Source organism: Culex quinquefasciatus, chromosome 2 (genome assembly GCF_015732765.1).
Source record: "Culex quinquefasciatus strain JHB chromosome 2, VPISU_Cqui_1.0_pri_paternal, whole genome shotgun sequence".
Taxonomy (NCBI): domain Eukaryota; kingdom Metazoa; phylum Arthropoda; class Insecta; order Diptera; family Culicidae; genus Culex; species Culex quinquefasciatus.
In genome coordinates this window covers 194,396,712-194,415,423 of record NC_051862.1, presented here as the reverse complement: position 1 = coordinate 194,415,423, position 18,712 = coordinate 194,396,712, and the positions used below count along the sequence as shown (strand labels likewise).

The following is an 18,712-nucleotide window of genomic DNA, read 5'->3' as shown; positions in this document are numbered from 1 at the left end:
TTCGAACCGATTTTGAAGGGGGGGGGGGGGGCGACATATACATTAAAAATTATTTGCAACGGCCTTATTGTCGGAAAAAAGATTAAATTTACCATAAAATAATAAAGGCTTCAAAATGATTTTTTATCGTTTTTTTTTCTGGTGAAAAATACGTTTTTTAATGAAACTAATATCGTCACCGTTGTGCTAGCTTGTCGTACGTGCATTTTGGGCAAAATTGAGTTAAGAAAGCCATTTCGTGTAGCTCACAATGCCTCACCTTTTGACTTTCACAGATCCCCAAAATACGATTTCAATCCTGAGATATGAAATTCCCGAAATTGATTTTTTTTTTCGGATTTGGTTGTGGAAATAGATGAATACCTCATAATCGATAATAATTTTAAAGCATTTTTATTTGCATTCGGCATATATGAGCATTAATTTGGTTTATTGTCCCGCTCGTGTGGAAAACTGTTGAAATTGACTTTACCGATATGCAAAATGCAAGGCAAAATGCCTAAATTTCCTATTTGATTTTATACATATTTTAAAGATTGAGATATCTACGTATATTTATGATTTAAGATTTGGAAAAAATCAAATCAAATTATTTTTCATCAAACACCGGCATGTGGGGCAAATCAGGACAAATGAAACGAATTGAGACAGCCATTTGTTTTGTTTTGCATGATGATTTGAATAACTTTGATTCAAATAGGAACAGAACAAAACAATTTTACAGAACATCGATTTCATAATTTATTGTTTTTTTCCTAGTTGGCGGTAGTAACATAAAGAAAATATGTATAAGTTGAACTTTTCAGCACTTGTATCAATAATTTTTTTTTTAATTTTAGTGTTGAATTTATTTAACACATGGATGATTGCCAAAATTCCATTCAAAAGGCGTTTATTCGGGATTGCAAAAAATGTTGTAAGCAACTTGTTAAAAAACTTGTTTTTACAGCACTAGTCGTATTATCACATTATCAAAACAAGCAATGCACCAAGAGTTTCTTATGTACATAGAACATTTTGAAAATGTAATCGAGATTTATCCGATGAATGTACGACTCATGTTGAAAAAACTTCTTTTTGCTACTTGCTGCAAGATTTTTTATTATATGAAACATGAAATTCAAAACTTATTTAAAATTTCACACTGCCTGGTGTCATTCTATTAGTTGTCGCCTCTTGTTTTTAAAAGATATTTTCCAAGCTTTTCTGGTCATGTCATATAAAAAGAAATATATTTAAATAAGATTTATTTAATTTGAATTACATTGTAGTTCATTTATAATCAAAAGCACAACATAAAACAAAAAAAAATATCATTTATGCTATTTAAAAACTGTCATCCTTATGACAGTTTCAAAAATTTCCCGGGATTCCAAAAATATTTTCCCCGTTTCCCGGGAAATTTGGACGCCCTACAACGAAATCCGAAAAACTCCGTGCATTTTGTCACTTTACTTATCGACGCTGCTATCTTGTCGCATCCGCCATTTCGACGTTCCGAGTAAACGCGTTTTAATGTTTAACCTTAAACAAAAACTAGAGCGCGCAATGTAAACAATAACAAACACGATTTGTTTGGCTGACTATTCTGTACATTGTTCCGAAGTTTGGTTGAAGTTAGTTGCTGGAGTCCCGAGTTATAATTACAAATGTTGACGGTAGCCTAACTTGTACGTGCGTCAAACGCGTTCTGACCTGAATCCCTTTGGTCAGTTATCGCACTTAGATCAAATTTTCAGGGAGTGTCAAGATAGCACGACATGATTGAAACTTCTTTTATATGTATAGTGACAAAAAAGCACGGAGTTTTTTTTTCGGATTTCGTTGAATATTTCAGCATTTAAATCGAAATTTGGGGATATGTGAAGGTCAAAAGGTGAGGCATTGTGAGCTGCACAAAATGCCGTTCTAAACTCAATTTGGCCCAAAATGCACGTACGAAAAGTTAGCACGACGGCGACGATATGTCGATGGACCCCGCAAAATATCGGGAAAGATCCCTTCTTTCATGGTGCAAAATATCAAACTTCGAAATTTTTACCCTCAGTTTATTCTACGAAATACACTGTGTGTAATGATGTATAAAACATTTTGTGATATTTTTCCCCTAAATTTTATGAAAATCAGGCTTGATATTTTGTATTTTCTCCACGCTGAAGAATAACACTGCGAAGTAACAAAAACACGTAATGTAAAAATTCAAATTTTTGTTCCACATGAAAAAAAACTCTCTGGGTAATTCCAGATTCGAAAAAAGATCACATTTCCCATAAATAATAACAGTTTTGAAATGATTTTTTTTACGTTTTTTTTCAGGAACTAATATAAGGATGATAAACAACATTAGAGTCACCTTGTGCTCAAAACTCACGCAGATTCATTCAGTAACCCAAACCAACGTTCATCCTGCATAGTAAGGACCTCGGTCAGTGCGCATGTCCTCCCGACCGACTCCGAGCCGTGTCGTTTGAGAACCGTAAACAAACTTACTACAGCACAACATCACGTCCGCCGTGACGGGCCAGTGACGACAGCAGCGGTCATGAGTCCTCCTCCGTCAGGACAACCGCTTCTTCGCTGCACATTAAAGTCAGTCAATGCCATATCGTATCGGTCGCTTTGTCTGTTGCTTTTCCTCCACCCACTGGAAAACTTGTTTGGCCCAGTAAACAAAACTCGCGTTGCTCGCGACTCCATCGACACACACACGTACTGCATCAATCATTAAACTTTCAAGCGGAAACCTTCGCAAGGATCGTTCAAGTCATTGGGTTTTAGTTTGGTGGGTGTGGAGGTTGATATCGATCTTTGGACTTATAAACACCCTGGCACTATAGTTACTGAAGTTGTTGCCTTGGCAGCTTCGCCCCACAAAAGTGGCAAAGTAACACACGTAGCTGTAACAACTTTGAACTTTGAACCGACGCTGTTACTTTGGCCCAAACGCGCAACCTAAAGGGGAGGTTGTTTTCCAGGGCAACTGTTTGGTAAGTGTTGCGTTGCATGTTGTGGTGGTGGGTACCCTTTTGATGCCGTTAGTGGTTTGAGGGAAAACCCGACCTCTGGCTGCACCCAGGCTAACAACCCCCCAGGGTGTGCCTCACAAATTGGATTGCGCACACAAGCTGGGAAAATTTATGATGATTTTTTTGTGTGTGTTTTACTTTCCATTGGAGGGTTGAGCGGGGAAAACACACACGCGAGAATCCACTTTCACTGGGAGCTTTGGGGACGATAAAAGTCAAGCGTTTGCTCCTTGGGGAGTGGGGGTAGTTCAGTGGTAAACAATCTGCGTTTGCTCCCTCCCACTTGAAACTCAGATGCTGGAAGGAAGTTGCGTTGTGCAGCTGCTGGTTGGGACATGGCACTTGGGACCTGCATGCAGCACCAGGTGGGTGGGTTGATTTATGGCGAGTAATTGTTTTGCTGGATGCAGGAAGTTAATCGAGATGAAAATTTAATTTTTAAATGGATGGAAACTATTTTATTCCACGGTATATTTATTTCGAGAACATTAAGATAAAAAATACGATATTTTGCTAGAAATATTTTTAAGTTTTTATTTTATTGGATTATTCAGTTTTTATTTTATTGGATTATTCTACTAAAAAGTAGCTGAAAATTGATGAATTCTTATAGATATCCATCACATTTCTTATGAATATGCCTTGAGAGACTCAAATTACGTAATAGACCGATTTTCACCTCAAATAAAAGATTTCCGAACCAAATTGACAAGATTTCAAAAAATCCAAGCTGGAAACCCCAATACAATAATATAATAGTCATTTGTTTGTACAATTTGTCATGTAAATATAGCAACCAGCGATGGAATAATCAACACCAAAAGAAAATCTTTGAACGTTTATCAAGAGAAAAAATCTGAAGGGAACCTTAATATCCTCTCTCGCGGACGAATTATCGGTAAAAAAATCATCATCTTGATTATTCGGCGGAACATCTTTTTCACTACTACACTTGCAAGTGTAACGTTACACGTCGTAAAATAACATGTCGATGGGCAATATGTGTAAACAAAGTGAAATAAATGATTTAAGGGAGTGCTGACAAGGAAATTCACAGAAAATCATAAGTAGATTGATTTTCTTGGAGAACCTTGGGAGCGATTTTCTTTTGCGTGATTCACCTCCTTTCTCATTCGCGGGCGAAAAAGGTTCGCAAGCGATAATGATTTTTTTTTGCGATTATTCCATCTCTGACAGCAAGAGACAGCCTTTTAAAAGAAATACTGGCATTTTTAAATAAAATACTCTAAGTTTAATGCTCAAATTTGAATCCAGATGGCTCAAATTTGATTTTATGGCAAATTGTATAAAGAAAAGATTTTCATTCGCTTATGTTGGGTTTTCTAGCTTTAATGTTTGCGTATTTTCAAAGAAAGTAAGAAATCTGGAAAATTTGGTTCAGAAACTTTCCATTTGACTCGAAATAGTCTGCGATCGGCTTTGCTTGATCATTTATTAAACTGCTTTAAATCAATGTTATCAATGTTTGCAATTTTGTTGATAATACGACATTTTTGACACATATGACAAAGAATTCCACAATTGCAAAATCAAATTGACGACAAACTGTGGTATTGCAGGCCAAGTGAGTGCCACGCTATTATTTTGTTAGGTTCTCTCCTCTCTGAGCATATTCGGTAGTGACTCGAAATATTTGTATTGCGATTGATCCAGCCGCTGGCAGCTAGAGAGTCGTGTTCGCTCGCGAATGGTTGCGCGCTCCAGTCGGCAAACATTCGTTCGGCGATGAGTGAGTGATTTCTGCTCTTTGAGCCAAAAATCAGGACGACCCTTGCCTGAATCCATAGATTTTCAGCAATTTTTGTGAAGAAAAATTGAAAACACCGTGATGCAACTTGATAATGAAAAATACTTTGAATTTTCACGTCACCAGACATAAGAATAATAAGCAGATGTGTTTCATGTCAAATCTAAATTCTATGTAATCGACAAAGCTAGGGTAAATTTAGTGTTTTCCGAAAATTATCACAAAATGCTTGAAAAGTAGATGCCGCTCACCTTACAGTGAAATTTTGATTTAAATTCGATGACAATTTAACAGTTTATAGTTGAAATTGTTGAAGAACGTTTGAAAAACTATTAGATCTTCAGAAGAAAATTATGTCCATATCTTAAATCTTGGTTTTTGGTAAGAAGTAAGGAAGCCACTACATGGGTGGATTTCGTTAGTTTAATTTTTTAATGTTAAATATAAATAATTTTTTTTATTTAATGTTTAAAATTCGGCATTTTTTCTTCAATGAATATTTGTGTAAGTTATTGAAAACTCTTTAAAGCGAACATTTTAGTTTAAGGATAATAAGAATCACGTGTGGTAAATTTTGCAACGTATTCTAGCATTTCATTTGCTTGGAAATTTACTTCAAAAAACAATTTAGTATCAGTTTTACAAAAAATAAAACATTATTTACTTAAAACTGGTAAATCATACAAAATATTTTTAACAGCATGAATGGTCAATAACAACGATCAACAATAAAAAAACGGAAGAGAAAATGATTTAAAAGGGAATTTCAGTATTTTCATTTGGACTTTGTCGATCAAATATAACAAGAAATTGTAACAAACACTTACCACAGCGAAGAACGTGGAAATCACAATGCCTGCAAGTAAACAAAAATAAACAGTTAAATTGTGAATCCCCTTAACATAGCAAAAAAAAACCCGAATCTTTGACTCAAATCGACTTAACTATGTCGTTTACCAGACATTTTTATCCACAGATTATTTCCCCACCCTAAAACAACAAAACCAAACGTGAGCACTTCAATTCAAGTCCCTTCAAAACAATAACACCGCCAAAATCCAACCCAATGAACATGATCTGCACGCATTCGGGGCTGTCTTTCCGAAAAATTTCCCACTTCCTGGAGCTAGGAACTGTTCTAGCGTATTTAATCCGCTTTTATATCCTGCGTCATCCAATAAACTGTGCGGTCATTTAACAGAGCACTTCCTCATCCTGCTCTCGGTAGCGAGAAGCGCCACTACCCTCCAAATCACTGAAATCCCAAAGCCGGTCGAAATAGTCCGAAACATCAACTTTATACGGATAATTGCCCGGTGGGAAGTTTCAGTGTGTAAATTTTCCTCAGCGCGTTGTTTGAGGGGATGCACAGAGCTCTCGGATGACGCGACGATGCAACCGAACTCCCGGCAGGAATTCTGGTCTGGCGCAGGAACCGGAGTCTGTTTTTTCTGCTTTTTGCGGGGATTGGAGGACGGGATTGGGGAAGTGGGGGATTAAGTTGCCTGAACTGCAAAATAGTACCAAGCATGAGTGATTTAAGGGGATTTTTGAAATCTCAAACTTAGATTCTTCAATACTTTTTTTTTATAGAAAATTTGTCCTCCAATAGTACTGCACTAAAAACTATTAAAATCATTAATGTATCAAATTGACCAATAACCCCAAGCTCCCCTACACTAAAGCACACATTTGAACACGGCAATCACAGCAGGATGTGTTTTGGCTTCTCGTGCAATAAATGAGGAAATTGTGCATCAGCAGCAGCAGCCAAAACAAAAACAGTCGACAGTGCAATAGTGCGCGCGGCTTCCTGGCTGACTAACTGAAATTTTCGAGCTTGATTCTGCAGTTCCAGCAATTTGCTACGATTTTTTTTTTTGCTTTAAAAGAGGAAAAACTTGTGCAAATGATGTACGCCTGGATGGGGTTGTTTGTTTTGTGCGTCATAGTCACGGACGTGAGAGAAGTTTTCCTTCTTTTTTTGTGCTTTTTTTTTAATAAAAATTCAAAGTCAGGATCATTTAAAAATCCATTCAAAAATGTTTTGGTAACAAGATTCGATCTTGAGACTTTTGGCTTATCGAATATGTATCTCTACCGTATCGGCCATCACAGTTTCGTTGAAAATGTGATGGTCACCTGTTTTTTTTAATTCAAAGTGCACGTGTTTCTGGGAACCCCAAGTTTATGCTTCTGCTAGAGGTGGAAGTTGTTATTATTTATTAATTAAGTAGTAACAAAGTTAGTTAGAAGTTAGTCGTTAGAAGTTTTGGATTTGAAAGGAGGTTAAAATAAACTGAAGAAAAGTTCATATTAATTTACATACAACAAATCTCGCTCATTTTTCAAAATGTAATATGTGAAAAACAATCCCATTGCACATTTATTGTTTTGAAAAAGTTCTCTAGAAATCATTTATCAATTAATCAGATAAGTGTATATCATTACCATCTAAGATTAACAAACATTAATTACAACTTTAAGCAGAATATTTATTTTTATTTTAAACAGCTAGTTTTCTATTCATTTTTTAAAGCTGTGTTTGTTCCAATTCCGTACCACTTAGCATTTAGCATCGTGAAGATCCTTTTTTGGTTAACCCTCTATTGTCGAAAACGAAAAAAAAATCATGAAACTAATAAGAGTTAAGAATTAATAATGTGTAAGCATAAAACAATTCTAAAATTCATAGAAAATAAAATTTAAAAAACCAAAAAAGTAAAATTTATAATTAATCAGAAGGTTAAGTGAAATTTCAGGATTACGCGGACAGCGTGAAATCTACGAAATAAGTTTTTTTGTGAAATCCCGTGAAATTTTAAGTTTGTGTGAAAATGTAACGATTTTTCTTAAAAATAATTTATCAAACTCAAATAGGAACGAATACAATCTTATGAACTACTGTAAGCGAGTGAATGCTCTGGTTTAATTACTTCTAAATTATCTAAAAAATAATAATAACAACTTAATAAAGATTTCATCTATAAAAACTATTTAAGTAAATTTTATTGGCTATCAATTGAAAAGCTTGATATTAAACATTTGAAGAAATGTTTAGATTTTTAAGTTTTTCAGAAACTAACTGAATTTAGTAACATTTTCATTCGCTGTAATACAGATTTTACTGCTTGATTTGCTATTTGAAAGATATAGTTTCAAAAAAAAAAAGAATCAAGATTTGTTGTATTCAAAATAAAATGAAGAGTATTTTTTATTTTTGAAATCACCTTTTCTCATTTAGAATAAAAAAATCGATTTTGTTGAAAATTATATTAATTTTGCCTATTGATTTTGAATTTAGTTTTTGAAAAGTGAGATGAATTCTTTGAAAATATGTTTAATGGGCTAAATGTCGCAGAAAATTCAATTTATTTTAGTATTTAATTTTAATTTTGGCTGGACAAGATTGTTAAATTTTGCTTTGATATGAGCTATAAGCTTTATTAGTCGAATATTAAAAATGAAGTCCAAGAAATGATAATACGCAAGCTCAACATTTTGTTTCAAAATAAAAATAGAGCTCATCCATAAACCAGGAAACTTTTTTGAAAATTAAGACAATTTTTTGGTGGTGTAACGTTCAAGTTTAGTGCAGATTTTTTTTAGTTTATTGAAGAATAATATATAATGAAGCATAACAAGTAGTTTCTGTGATTTAAACGTACAAAGTAAAAAAATTCTGTGTAAAATCGCATGCAAAAGCATGCATATCACCTTTGTGAGCAAAAGCATGTAATTTTGTATGAGAAAACGTGTACACAAAAAGCATGTACAAAAGAAAAATAATTAAATTTCGCACACTCCAAAAATAACATCAATCTGGTGAGAGTCATATCCAGATTACCAATTCCGCGCCCCAACCATCTCGGCTATCTCGCCGCTGTGAATTTAGTTAAATCAACACCGATGTAGCTGTACGTTCCCCATACATCGTATACAGTTAATTTAGTATACGACTTACGGGAAACCTACTGGTACATCGGCGTAGAACACTGAATTTACAAGACGGTGAGATAGCCGAGACGGTTTGGGCGCGGACTTGGGAATCTGGATGTGACTCCCACCAGATTGAAAAATTTTTTGTTTTTCTTTTGTACATGCTTTTTATGTACACGTTTTTTCATACAATATTACATGCTTTTGCTCACAAAGGTGATGTGCATGCTTTTGCATGCGATTTTACCATCGGTTTTTTTGCTGTGAAGGATTTTCTTAGTCATTCTAAGATTTTTCGTGTTCCGCGAAATTTGCGTGTAATTTTGTGTTTTGAAATTGAGGTCCCCGTGAAATTTGCCATTTTCGAGCGTGAAAAATCACTAAGCCAATATAATCAGACAAAGCTAAAAACTCAAATAAATAAAATACAATCAAAACCCGAAGGTTAGAACACTCTCCCGGCGCTGATACCAACCGAGACTACTCAACCAAGGTCTCAGACAACCGTCAGCTTATCACACTTACTGATTTGCATGGAAATGCTGCAACAATTTCCGTGCTCGGTCCGTTTCGTTGTGCAAGTATTAAATTATCATATTTTCCAATTCCGTGCGCTCTTCCCCTTGCTGCCGTACGATGGCGGACTCCGTGGGGTTAACCTTGGTAAAAGTTTTTTTTTTTTGTCTTGGCGGATATCCGCTGGGCAGAAAAGGACATTTGAGGAGTTTGGACTGGGTGGATCTCAGCTTGACCTATCAGGTTATCTACCAAAGGGTTGGGTCAAGTTTGTGTGGCTTTTCCTGTGTTATTTTTTTCTTAGTGTTTAAAACATCATTTTGAATCAAAATGTCTAGAAACGAGCACAGATATGGTTATACTTTAAGATTTCGTTGACACAAATTTAACCAAATCTCGTGACTTAAAACGTGCCAAAGATTTGGGGTTTATCCATTTAAGCAAGTAAAGTCTTCTTTGCACACCCACCAAGGCCCGATCCTAATCCCAGCTTCCGAAATCTCTAAGGAGAGGAAACCCAACACGCAAAGTATGCAAGATCAACGCGGGGTTTGAAACTCTGACAATTTCATGAAAAATTATGCAAACAGCAAAAAAGAAGAGCAAAAATAAGCAATAAAAAGCAAAACGGTGAAAAATAATCCCTCACCTCAGGTTACGCAGAAAAAAAGGATACAGAACTCTGGTTGGAGAAAAATGGATTTGCATGTTTGTGTATTTTTTTTTTCTGTCAAACCAAGTTGACTCGTTTCTACTAGTTTAGTAACATCACCCCCTAGGCACGAGGGGGGAGGGTTGCTTGGTGCTGCTATGTCAACAGGGGTGAGAAGTTATTTCGTTTTGTTTACTCGTTGGTTTGGGTGGAAATTTGGTTCGTTGAAACTCGGCGAGCCTTTTCCCGGTTGACATTTCCCCAGTTTAAACAGATCAACGTTAACCCTGAAGTGTGCATTCAGCCTAGTTATTTTTTTAAGGAATGAGGCATCCATTTAGTTTTTTTTTAAAGTGAATTGAATTTGTTTTCATTATTTTATTTTATAAACATAAAATAATATTTTTCAACATGGAACTTACAGGGTGCACGCCTACCACATGGTTGGAAAAAGGGACAAAATTGCATTCCAGACTCGTACCGAGAAGGAAATCTGTTGGGGTTGAGCCAGCAGGAATCACGATGAGGTGGCTCAGTTTCTCGTATTAGTTGTAAATTGGGCTGGAAAAGGGCAGCCACCGAAAGGGTGAATAAATTATTAACTCTGCAAACTCGCTGTCTCGGCCCAAATCCGGCCAGGTTGGGCAGATTTCAATATAACGGATGAAAGTTATGCCGGGGTGGGTTGTAGAGAGCATGTAAATTGAGTCTCGGATGAACTGAATATTGCTAGAAAAGGTAGAACAATATGGTACAGGGTAGGTGATATGTTAAATTTTGGGTCTATTATCGTTTGGCTTTGTGGCTCAGGAGATGAGCCGGAAAATTAATTTGATGTACCCCTTCCCAGATGTAATATTACCATGATTTTTTTACTGTGTAGTAAAAAAACGATTTTGATATTGATTTCTTATTATTAGCTAATTAGGCCGTTGCAAATATTTCTCAAAGTTTATGTCGCCCCCCCCCCCCCCCGACCCCCCCACTTCAAAATTGGTCAGAAAAATCAGGGGGCAAAAAATTTCAATGGAAAATGGAGTTGTCTAATCTACTGAGAACAATCTTAAATGCCTTTTTCTGCATTGATAATCATTATTTAACATGGACAGTTGTATGATGCATTTTAAAACACTTTTTTCATTCAAATGTTGACACCGTGGCCCTTGACTTTGATCAGAGTCGAGGGACATAAACATCAAAACATATTTGCAACGGCCTTATAAAAATTTAATATTATTGCTTGGTTCCAATTAAATATTTTTGATCAAACTGTTGGTTACCTTGGAGAGTATATCTATGATTTAAAAAATCAACTTTCAAATTTTTTAAATGGTGTCAGTAAACGCTTTAATTTAACCAACACAGCAAATTTTGGATTGCCATTTCAGTAAAATAATTAACTGAATGCGATTCAGTAATCATCACTTTTGCTGAAATTCGGTAATGAACAAAAACATTGCTGAAAAATCAGTAACTGCCAAGGGGTTGGAAACTCTTAGAGCTATATTTATTATGTTCACCAGTATATCAAAATATTTGTTAGTATACTTATTATTTCCTTTACATATCGCCAGTATACTTACCAATATACTGAGAGTATCTTTAATATACTAACAGTTTATTGCTTTTCGGTTAGTATACTAACAAGTATACTGGAATATCGTTAGTATACTCAGTATTCCTAAGTAATATTAGAGTTTCCAGCCCCTTGGTAACTGCCTATCTGTCAAACTGAAATGTCACTTATGGCACTTATGGTTTGGATGCTGCCGAGAGAAAATCCTCTTTTAAACATGTTGTGGTTTTTAATTTTTTGATTGTGATCTTGAGAAACCAAGGTAAGAAAAATGTTAATAACAAATGCCTCGATTCTAACCACTTGTTTTTTTTTAGGTTTGGACGATTGATGAAATAATTGTATAAATAGCAGTACTAGAAACATTTTCAATGATAAGAAAAATCAAATTTTGATAACTGAAATACCAGCAATAATTGCTGAATCTTCAGCAAATGATCTGTCAAACTGCCACAAGAAAATTACTGAATTTTCAGCAAAATAATTTGACGTTTCTTTTACTGAAATTTCAGTAAATCATCTGTCAAAGTAACAAATATCAGCTAAGGCCGTTGCAAATATTTTTCGAAGTTTATGTCCCTCTGACCAAAATCGAGGGGAGGGGACAAAAAAATAAAAAAAAGTATAAAAATTGAAAATAAGAGCCTTGGTTTCAACATTTTAATGAAAAAAGTGTTTTAAAATGCATTATACACCTGTCCAGTTGTTTTGCCATCATTAGTTTCCAAAACATCTAAGTATAGACGAAAATTTTATTTTTCGCGAAAAAAACTTTGTGCATTGGAATTTCATAAACATTCAAAACTTTTTTTAACAAGCCCAAACATGCTAAATATTATAATCAATGCAGAAAAATGCATTTTAGATTGTTTTCAGTTGGTAAGATCTAAATTACTGAATATTTACTGAAATTTCAGTAGCTGAAAATTCAGTAAAAAAAATTGGTGTGAAGGTCTTGTAGATTTGAGCTCGCTGAACACGCTACAATCGACAGAATACAATTTTAGTGAATTCCCTGCCAATAAATAAAATTGTAAATTTCGGGCATAAGTATGAGAAATTATATTAAGCAACCATGCGCACCCACTAGAGCGTCCAGTTAAAAAAAAATATTTTCCGTTTCCCGGGAAATTTGTTAATTTCCCGGGAATTCCCGAAATTCAAGCGGAAGTAAACATTTTCTTATCTATTTGAAACCATTTCTTTGAAAATGCTCTGAAAAATATAAATAAATGAAGAAACTCTACATAATTTTGTTCAATTCATTTTATTGGTCATTTTATTTGATATTAAGATTTGTATCTGATAATGTTAATTTCTGAAGTATCTGGAAATAGATGGACCTTAATTAAAGTAAAATATTTGAATTTTGGCAAACTTTTCAAAGAATAATTGGGGCTATTTAATTTTTTAAAAAATAAGCCTTTCCTGCCAAAGCAAAACTGAGATTTTTACGTTTTTTGTATACCATGTTCGAATGAGATGAAGCTTTTTTTAAATAATTTAAATAGGTTTGAGCAAGAAAAATTACTTCAATTTGTAAATTTCCCGGGAATTCCCGAAATTATGCGAATACTTTCTACTTACTACTTACTACTTTACATTTTCTAAAACGTTTGGTTTTTTTTTATTTACAAAAAAATGATGAAACAACTCAATTTTATTTTAATAAATTCAATTTACTATTTTTATTGAACATATCGTCTCAAAATTTCTTTTTCCGGGATTTCCAAGGAATTTTGTAACCCCGGAAATTGGACGCTCTAGTTGCTCATAAAAGGGTGCGCAGGTCATAGAATCACAAAATTTCAGCCAAATAAAGAAATATAAAAAAAAATCTAAAATTGCTTGTTCTAGGATGATTTATTAAAGGCAGTCAAACTTTTACTTATTGTGTATTACTAAACTCGAATTAGATATGAATTAAACTTATTTTCAAGTTTCAAAAAGAAAAACATACAAGAATAGATGTAAAGTTTTTTGTAGAGCAAAACATGCTAAAAATTGTATACAATTTTACATTTTAAAAGTGAGTAAAGTAGAATAGGACCAGATTAAGTATTCTGTTTACTAGTACAGAGTTTTTGGGTGATCCTTACAGCTCCATACATTTATCTCAAAGGATGGAAAAAAAGTTTGTTGTAAAAAGAAGCAGAAACAGGAAAACAACTCGCAAAAAACCTTTTACTATTGCTAGGATATGATGAGGAAAAGGGTGCTTAGCTCCTTTCGAACCTATTTTCAGCAGTTCAATCTATTGCGAATAACATTGTTTCCTTTTTAAATCACACAAACTCACAAAGCACCAATTCGATATGTGTGCGCCGAAAGAGTCCCAAAATGTGGCCCAAGTCAATCAAAATTTCATTTCTCGCCCAACCCCAAACGCCGTTCTGTCCCTGGGTCGTCTAGGCACGGGTTTCTACGCAAACATCATTATTAATCCAGTATTGGAACCACCCCTCACACGCTTCCCAACACCGCCCAACAATACCATAAAACATGGCAGCAACAGAAACCAATCAACTAGCGGCGGCTTCCGCTTCATATATATGAGTGTGTGTGTGTGTATGTGGACAACCAACGACAACTGACAGACTGGTCGAAGATGGAAATGAAAACGTGGAAAACAGAGCGAGAAGAAATAAAAAAAATGCTACCCCAAACCGGAAATTGCATCAGCAGTTTCTGTGGAAGGATTGAAAAAAGGCGGTGGCGGAGGAGGTGATGGGGTATCGAAACGACGAGCAAAACATTTCTGGATTGATTCTAGCAAAACAATGCCAAAGGGCCGTTGTGGGTTTGTAAACAAAGAGTGTATCCCTTTCATGTCAGATGTAAACATCCTCTAACGTGAGCAGGACACACTCTTTGTTTACAAACCCACAACGGCCCTTTGGCATTGTTTTGCTTGGATTGATGTTGCTTCGTGTTGCAAATCGAACGGAACAGAAATTTAATAAATTAACATGCAACAATGGAAAAATTGGTTGTCACGGGGCAATCAATTTTACTGGCGATTGCGGAGCGTGTCAAAGATCCGTTTTTTAAATAGGTATTTGTAAAAATTCAGATATTTGTACACAATGTTGTCATTTCTTGTGGTGCTACTTCCCATTGATGGCTTCACAGAAAAGAAGGGAATAAGAAATAACGTGAAGAACAAAATGGATCGCGTTTTTATGTGAAGTCAGAGTGTTGTATTCCTTCATAGGACAGTACAAAAAGAGTATATTGCTAGATAAATAATGATGATACTGATGGCATCTAATAAAGGATTTGACACTTTTTTGTCCAGATTTCTGCGTTTTGTGCGTATATAATACTGGCAGCAACAAGTCGGGTGTTAATTTGTCATGAGAAGCAGTCGTTGGTATATTTTTTCTATTTTGGCAGTGATTTTAATAAAAATTCTTGCGTAGTTTGGGATGTTGAATTGGTTAGATTTTTTTTTGTAGATTGAGTGCTTCAACCAAATTCCACCTGGTCAAAAATTCTTCTCCGGTTTAGAGAACTGTAACCAATAAAATTGTATGACCAAATCAGCAAAATCCACGCCTTTTTTTAAACTGCCCCACTCAACCTTCTAGTTTTATCAAACTGGATAGCAAATCAACTGCATAAAGTGCGATATTTATTACTGTCCCCTTTGGGCCCACGCGACATATGTTTCTATTCGTCCTGCCAGAAACCACTTCGCCCCAAACGCCTCGAAACTAGGTCAGACCGATTTGTCTTCACTGCATTAAACTTAATTAAATTGCTCCGTTTAGCACAATGGCGAACATCCTCGCAAATGGCTCGCATCACGAAAGCGGCAAAAAAAACTTTTCCATTTCCTCCTCCCCCAAAAAGAGCTTTTCATGATATCGTGCAAAAAATATGCAGTTAAACTTTAACGAGAACATTTGGTAAGTGGGGAATTATGGTATTAAAGTTCATCAAAATGAAGAGTTGGCAAATAAACCCTTAATTTCCAAATGACATTAAACCTTCAATTAACCTTCCACGTGTATAAGTGCCAGTTGGTTTAGTGCATCGACAGTTAATGGCGTTTTACCTTCTTCGTTTCGAAACTCCCCCAGACATCGTTTACGACATTGCCGAGAAGACTCTCCGGTGCAGTTTCGACGATAATGCTGATTAAATTCAATTTTCGCGGAATTAAACCCATCAGTGCTTCACGTTTCTCCCTCGCCGACGTTTTCCCCAGTCTTCATAATCGCAAAAAGCGCCCAATGAGGCACATGATGTCACGTACCGGCACCAACACCCCAACTCCTCACCCCCTTCTTTAGGGTGTATCTGACGTCAGAGAGTGCGAGTGTACATAAGGCAGTTAATTAAGCTGTTTTGTGTTTTTACTGAGCTGCAAGGACGTGACTTTTACCCCCTCGAATATAGGTATGGTGTGGCTGGGTTGCTCGAGGTACTCGGAAGGGTTCGGGGAGAGCATTGAGACAAGCGATTTAATTTTTACGGGTAATTTCCGATAATGCTGGCGTGTCACTTAATCTGAGTAGAAATTCTTGTTAATATTCGAAATTTGAACAAAAAAAAGACGCTGTTTCTACAAAATTTCATCCGGTTTATTATGTTCCATTTTCAAGATCAATCAAATTCACAGCCAGTACTTGTTGTATCCGTAACCGCCATAGTTCCACGCTCCATTATCGACGACCTTGGTCACAACCGGCGCCGCCTGGTATCCCCAGGTCTTTCCGTACACCGGCCAGCTTCCGTAGGTTGCCGGGTAACCGGCATAACCTCCTCCCAGCACAGCAGACTTTCCGTACAGACCTCCGTAGGCTGGCCACACCGAGCTGGAGACGGCCGGAACAGCCGCCGAGTAGGACACCACACTTGGAAGGTACGATCCGTTGACAGTGACGGCCAGAGCCAGAGCCAGGACTGCGATGATGAACTTCATGGTGAAGAGAGTTGGAAAGAATGCTTCTGACTGTAGTGAAGTAAGAGCGTTTTGCTAACTGATGGTTTTAAAAATTGTGCCAATGCTTTATATACGAATTGCTCTGATTGTGGAAGGATAATTGTCGCAACAATTACACCAATAAATTTTCTGGAATAGATTGGATACCACAGCTACGCTTCGTTGAGTGCAAGTCTACGTATCCTCCTTGCACAGTCATCGAAAATCACTCAAGCAAGACATCTTGTTGACTATCACCTTCACTGAAACTTTGGAACACAACAAATCAAAGTGAATCTAAACAAGTACATTTTCTTGAATGCACTTTTATCAACTTCTGTTTTATATATAAAGTGACCAGCAAACCTAAAAAAGTCATCAGTTAGCAAAACGTTCTCACTTCAACACAATCAGAAGCATTGTAAACCAAACGCCTTCACCATGAAGTTCATCATCGCAGTCCTGGCTCTGGCTTTGGCCGTCGCAGTCAACGGATCTTACCTTCCAAGCGTGGTATCCTACTCTGCGGCTGTTCCAGCCGTCTCCAGCTCGGTGTGGCCAGCCTACGGAGGTCTGTACGAAAAGTCCGCAGTGCTGGGAGGTTATGCCGGCTACCCGGCAACCTACGGAAGCTGGCCAGTGTACGGAAAGACCTGGGGATACCAGGCGGCACCGGTTGTGACCAAGGTCGTCGACAATGGAGCGTGGAACTATGGCGGCTACGGATACAACAAGTACTGGCTGTAAATCTTCTGTTCTTATGATTGTAATAAATGTTTACAAAAGCATTTGAATATTATAATATTTCTTTAACATGCATCAATACCGGTATAAAAAAAACACGCGTAAAGCTAATTCCTAGTAATTTTATAATATACCTAGCGACCAATCGGACTGTAGTGAACGAATTTAAACGCTTTAAGTTGCAAAAAAGAGGTATTTTTATCCACTGTTTGACCGTGGTAAAACGTCTCCGAGCGGCCAAACTGGTTTCGGACCGATCCGGATTATCCGACGGTTTTGTTCCGAAAGGCAACTTTTACAACAAAAAAGCAATCAAATATGTGTAAACAATGAGTTTTTTTTCGGTATTTTTGAAAATATTACGTAGGAATTGGGGTGTGAAATACTCATGTTTTGTAAAGTTTTACATGCCTAAATAAGTAGGGGAATGACATACAATCAATATTACCTCAAATGCTTTAATAATAAATAATAAGTTTAATGCTATGTAGATTAATGAAATGTATGGACAAATGTTTTGCCCGATTTTGGGACTTTTATGATTAAATCCCCTAACTCAAGGCGGTTTCAAAAACACCCAAAATGCAAAAACTGGAAATTGGGTTTATTGGTCCTTTTCAAAAAAAAAACACCAGATTTTAATTTGTAATTTGTTGTTTTGTTCGGTATGATTTAGTGTTTGTCACCAAATCTCATTCAAAGCAATTTCCCATAAGAGAGGCATATTAACCGTTTGGTTTTTAGCATCGGCAGCCAAATCTAAACACTTTTTTTTAGTGAAATTCAAGTTTCAGAAGATGCGTTTGAACATCCTCATCCACCTGGTGCTAATAACTCGTTTTTGCCAAAAGTGGATATTAGCCGTTTTTTCAATGATGGGCAGCTTTCGTGTTGATTAATATAAAATAGTTGGAAATTGAGAACTCAAAACTATGTTTACTATGCAGATCGGCATTTTTCATTATTTAATCTAGAGTTTACAACAATACAACGGTACAGTGCTGTACGGACAATTTTTGATAAACAGCACTTATTATTACAGAATGGGAGTACTTACTGACACAGCTTATCTACAGTTCTGCAATCAATTCCACTTTTAACACTACTATCCACTATCACAACCAAGTTAATACCTTCACAAGTATTTCACTAATTTTTCTCAGAAAAAGCTCAAAACCAAATAAAAATCCGTGAAAAGTACCACGCGAAAACCACCACGCGATTTATGGAACCAAAACAAACCTTGCGCAGCTGATTTCACGATTTTTGACGTTTCTCCAGTCGTTCGGCCCTTCGGAAACATGTTGGATGGTGTTATTTTTTGTTGAACGAATAGGTGGCGTGCTTACAAATGCACTAGGATGCTATAAAATTAACTTTTTAAGCCATTTTTACCATTTTGGCTGTTGCAATTTATTTCATCAAAGGTGCGTAGGCACGATTTTTGTGATTAATTTGGTTCATATATTCAACTAGCTTAACCCGCTAACGCCCATGGTACACCATGGACAGCACTAGTGCACCAAGATCGAATTTCCCGAAGATGTGTCTTTTTTTAACT

The 18,712-nt window shown here is 36.1% G+C and overlaps 3 protein-coding genes across 4 annotated transcripts in view; 1 reads left to right on the top strand and 2 right to left on the bottom strand.

Annotated features, from left to right (window-relative positions):
* The window catches only part of LOC6034878 (tRNA-dihydrouridine(16/17) synthase [NAD(P)(+)]-like), a 129,621-nt gene extending 111,238 nt beyond the window's left edge, over nucleotides 1-18,383 (bottom strand). For both annotated transcript variants that reach the window (XM_038252513.1, XM_001845095.2), the window contains exons 1-2: nucleotides 18,209-18,383; nucleotides 5,622-5,650 (exon numbers count right to left, since the gene is read on the bottom strand). The gene's annotated coding sequence lies outside the window, so the exon portion shown is untranslated. The remainder of the gene's footprint in view (nucleotides 1-5,621; nucleotides 5,651-18,208) is intronic.
* Nucleotides 16,045-16,455, bottom strand: LOC119766769. Its single transcript, XM_038252514.1, has one exon. The coding sequence runs from the start codon at nucleotides 16,405-16,407 to the stop codon at nucleotides 16,099-16,101; it is 309 nt and encodes a 102-aa protein (XP_038108442.1). The 5' UTR covers nucleotides 16,408-16,455; the 3' UTR covers nucleotides 16,045-16,098.
* LOC119766771 lies at nucleotides 16,800-17,188 on the top strand. The gene has a single exon (XM_038252516.1). It carries the CDS (start codon nucleotides 16,849-16,851, stop codon nucleotides 17,152-17,154), a length of 306 nt encoding a protein of 101 aa, XP_038108444.1. The 5' UTR covers nucleotides 16,800-16,848; the 3' UTR covers nucleotides 17,155-17,188.
* Nucleotides 18,384-18,712: the final 329 nt, after the last annotated feature.

What these genes read in the sequence shown, in the direction of transcription:
- LOC119766771 (XM_038252516.1), top strand. Translation starts at nt 16,849, where the DNA reads ATGAAGTTCATCATCGCAGTCCTGGCTCTGGCTTTGGCCGTCGCAGTC.
- LOC119766769 (XM_038252514.1), bottom strand. Translation starts at nt 16,407, where the DNA reads ATGAAGTTCATCATCGCAGTCCTGGCTCTGGCTCTGGCCGTCACTGTC.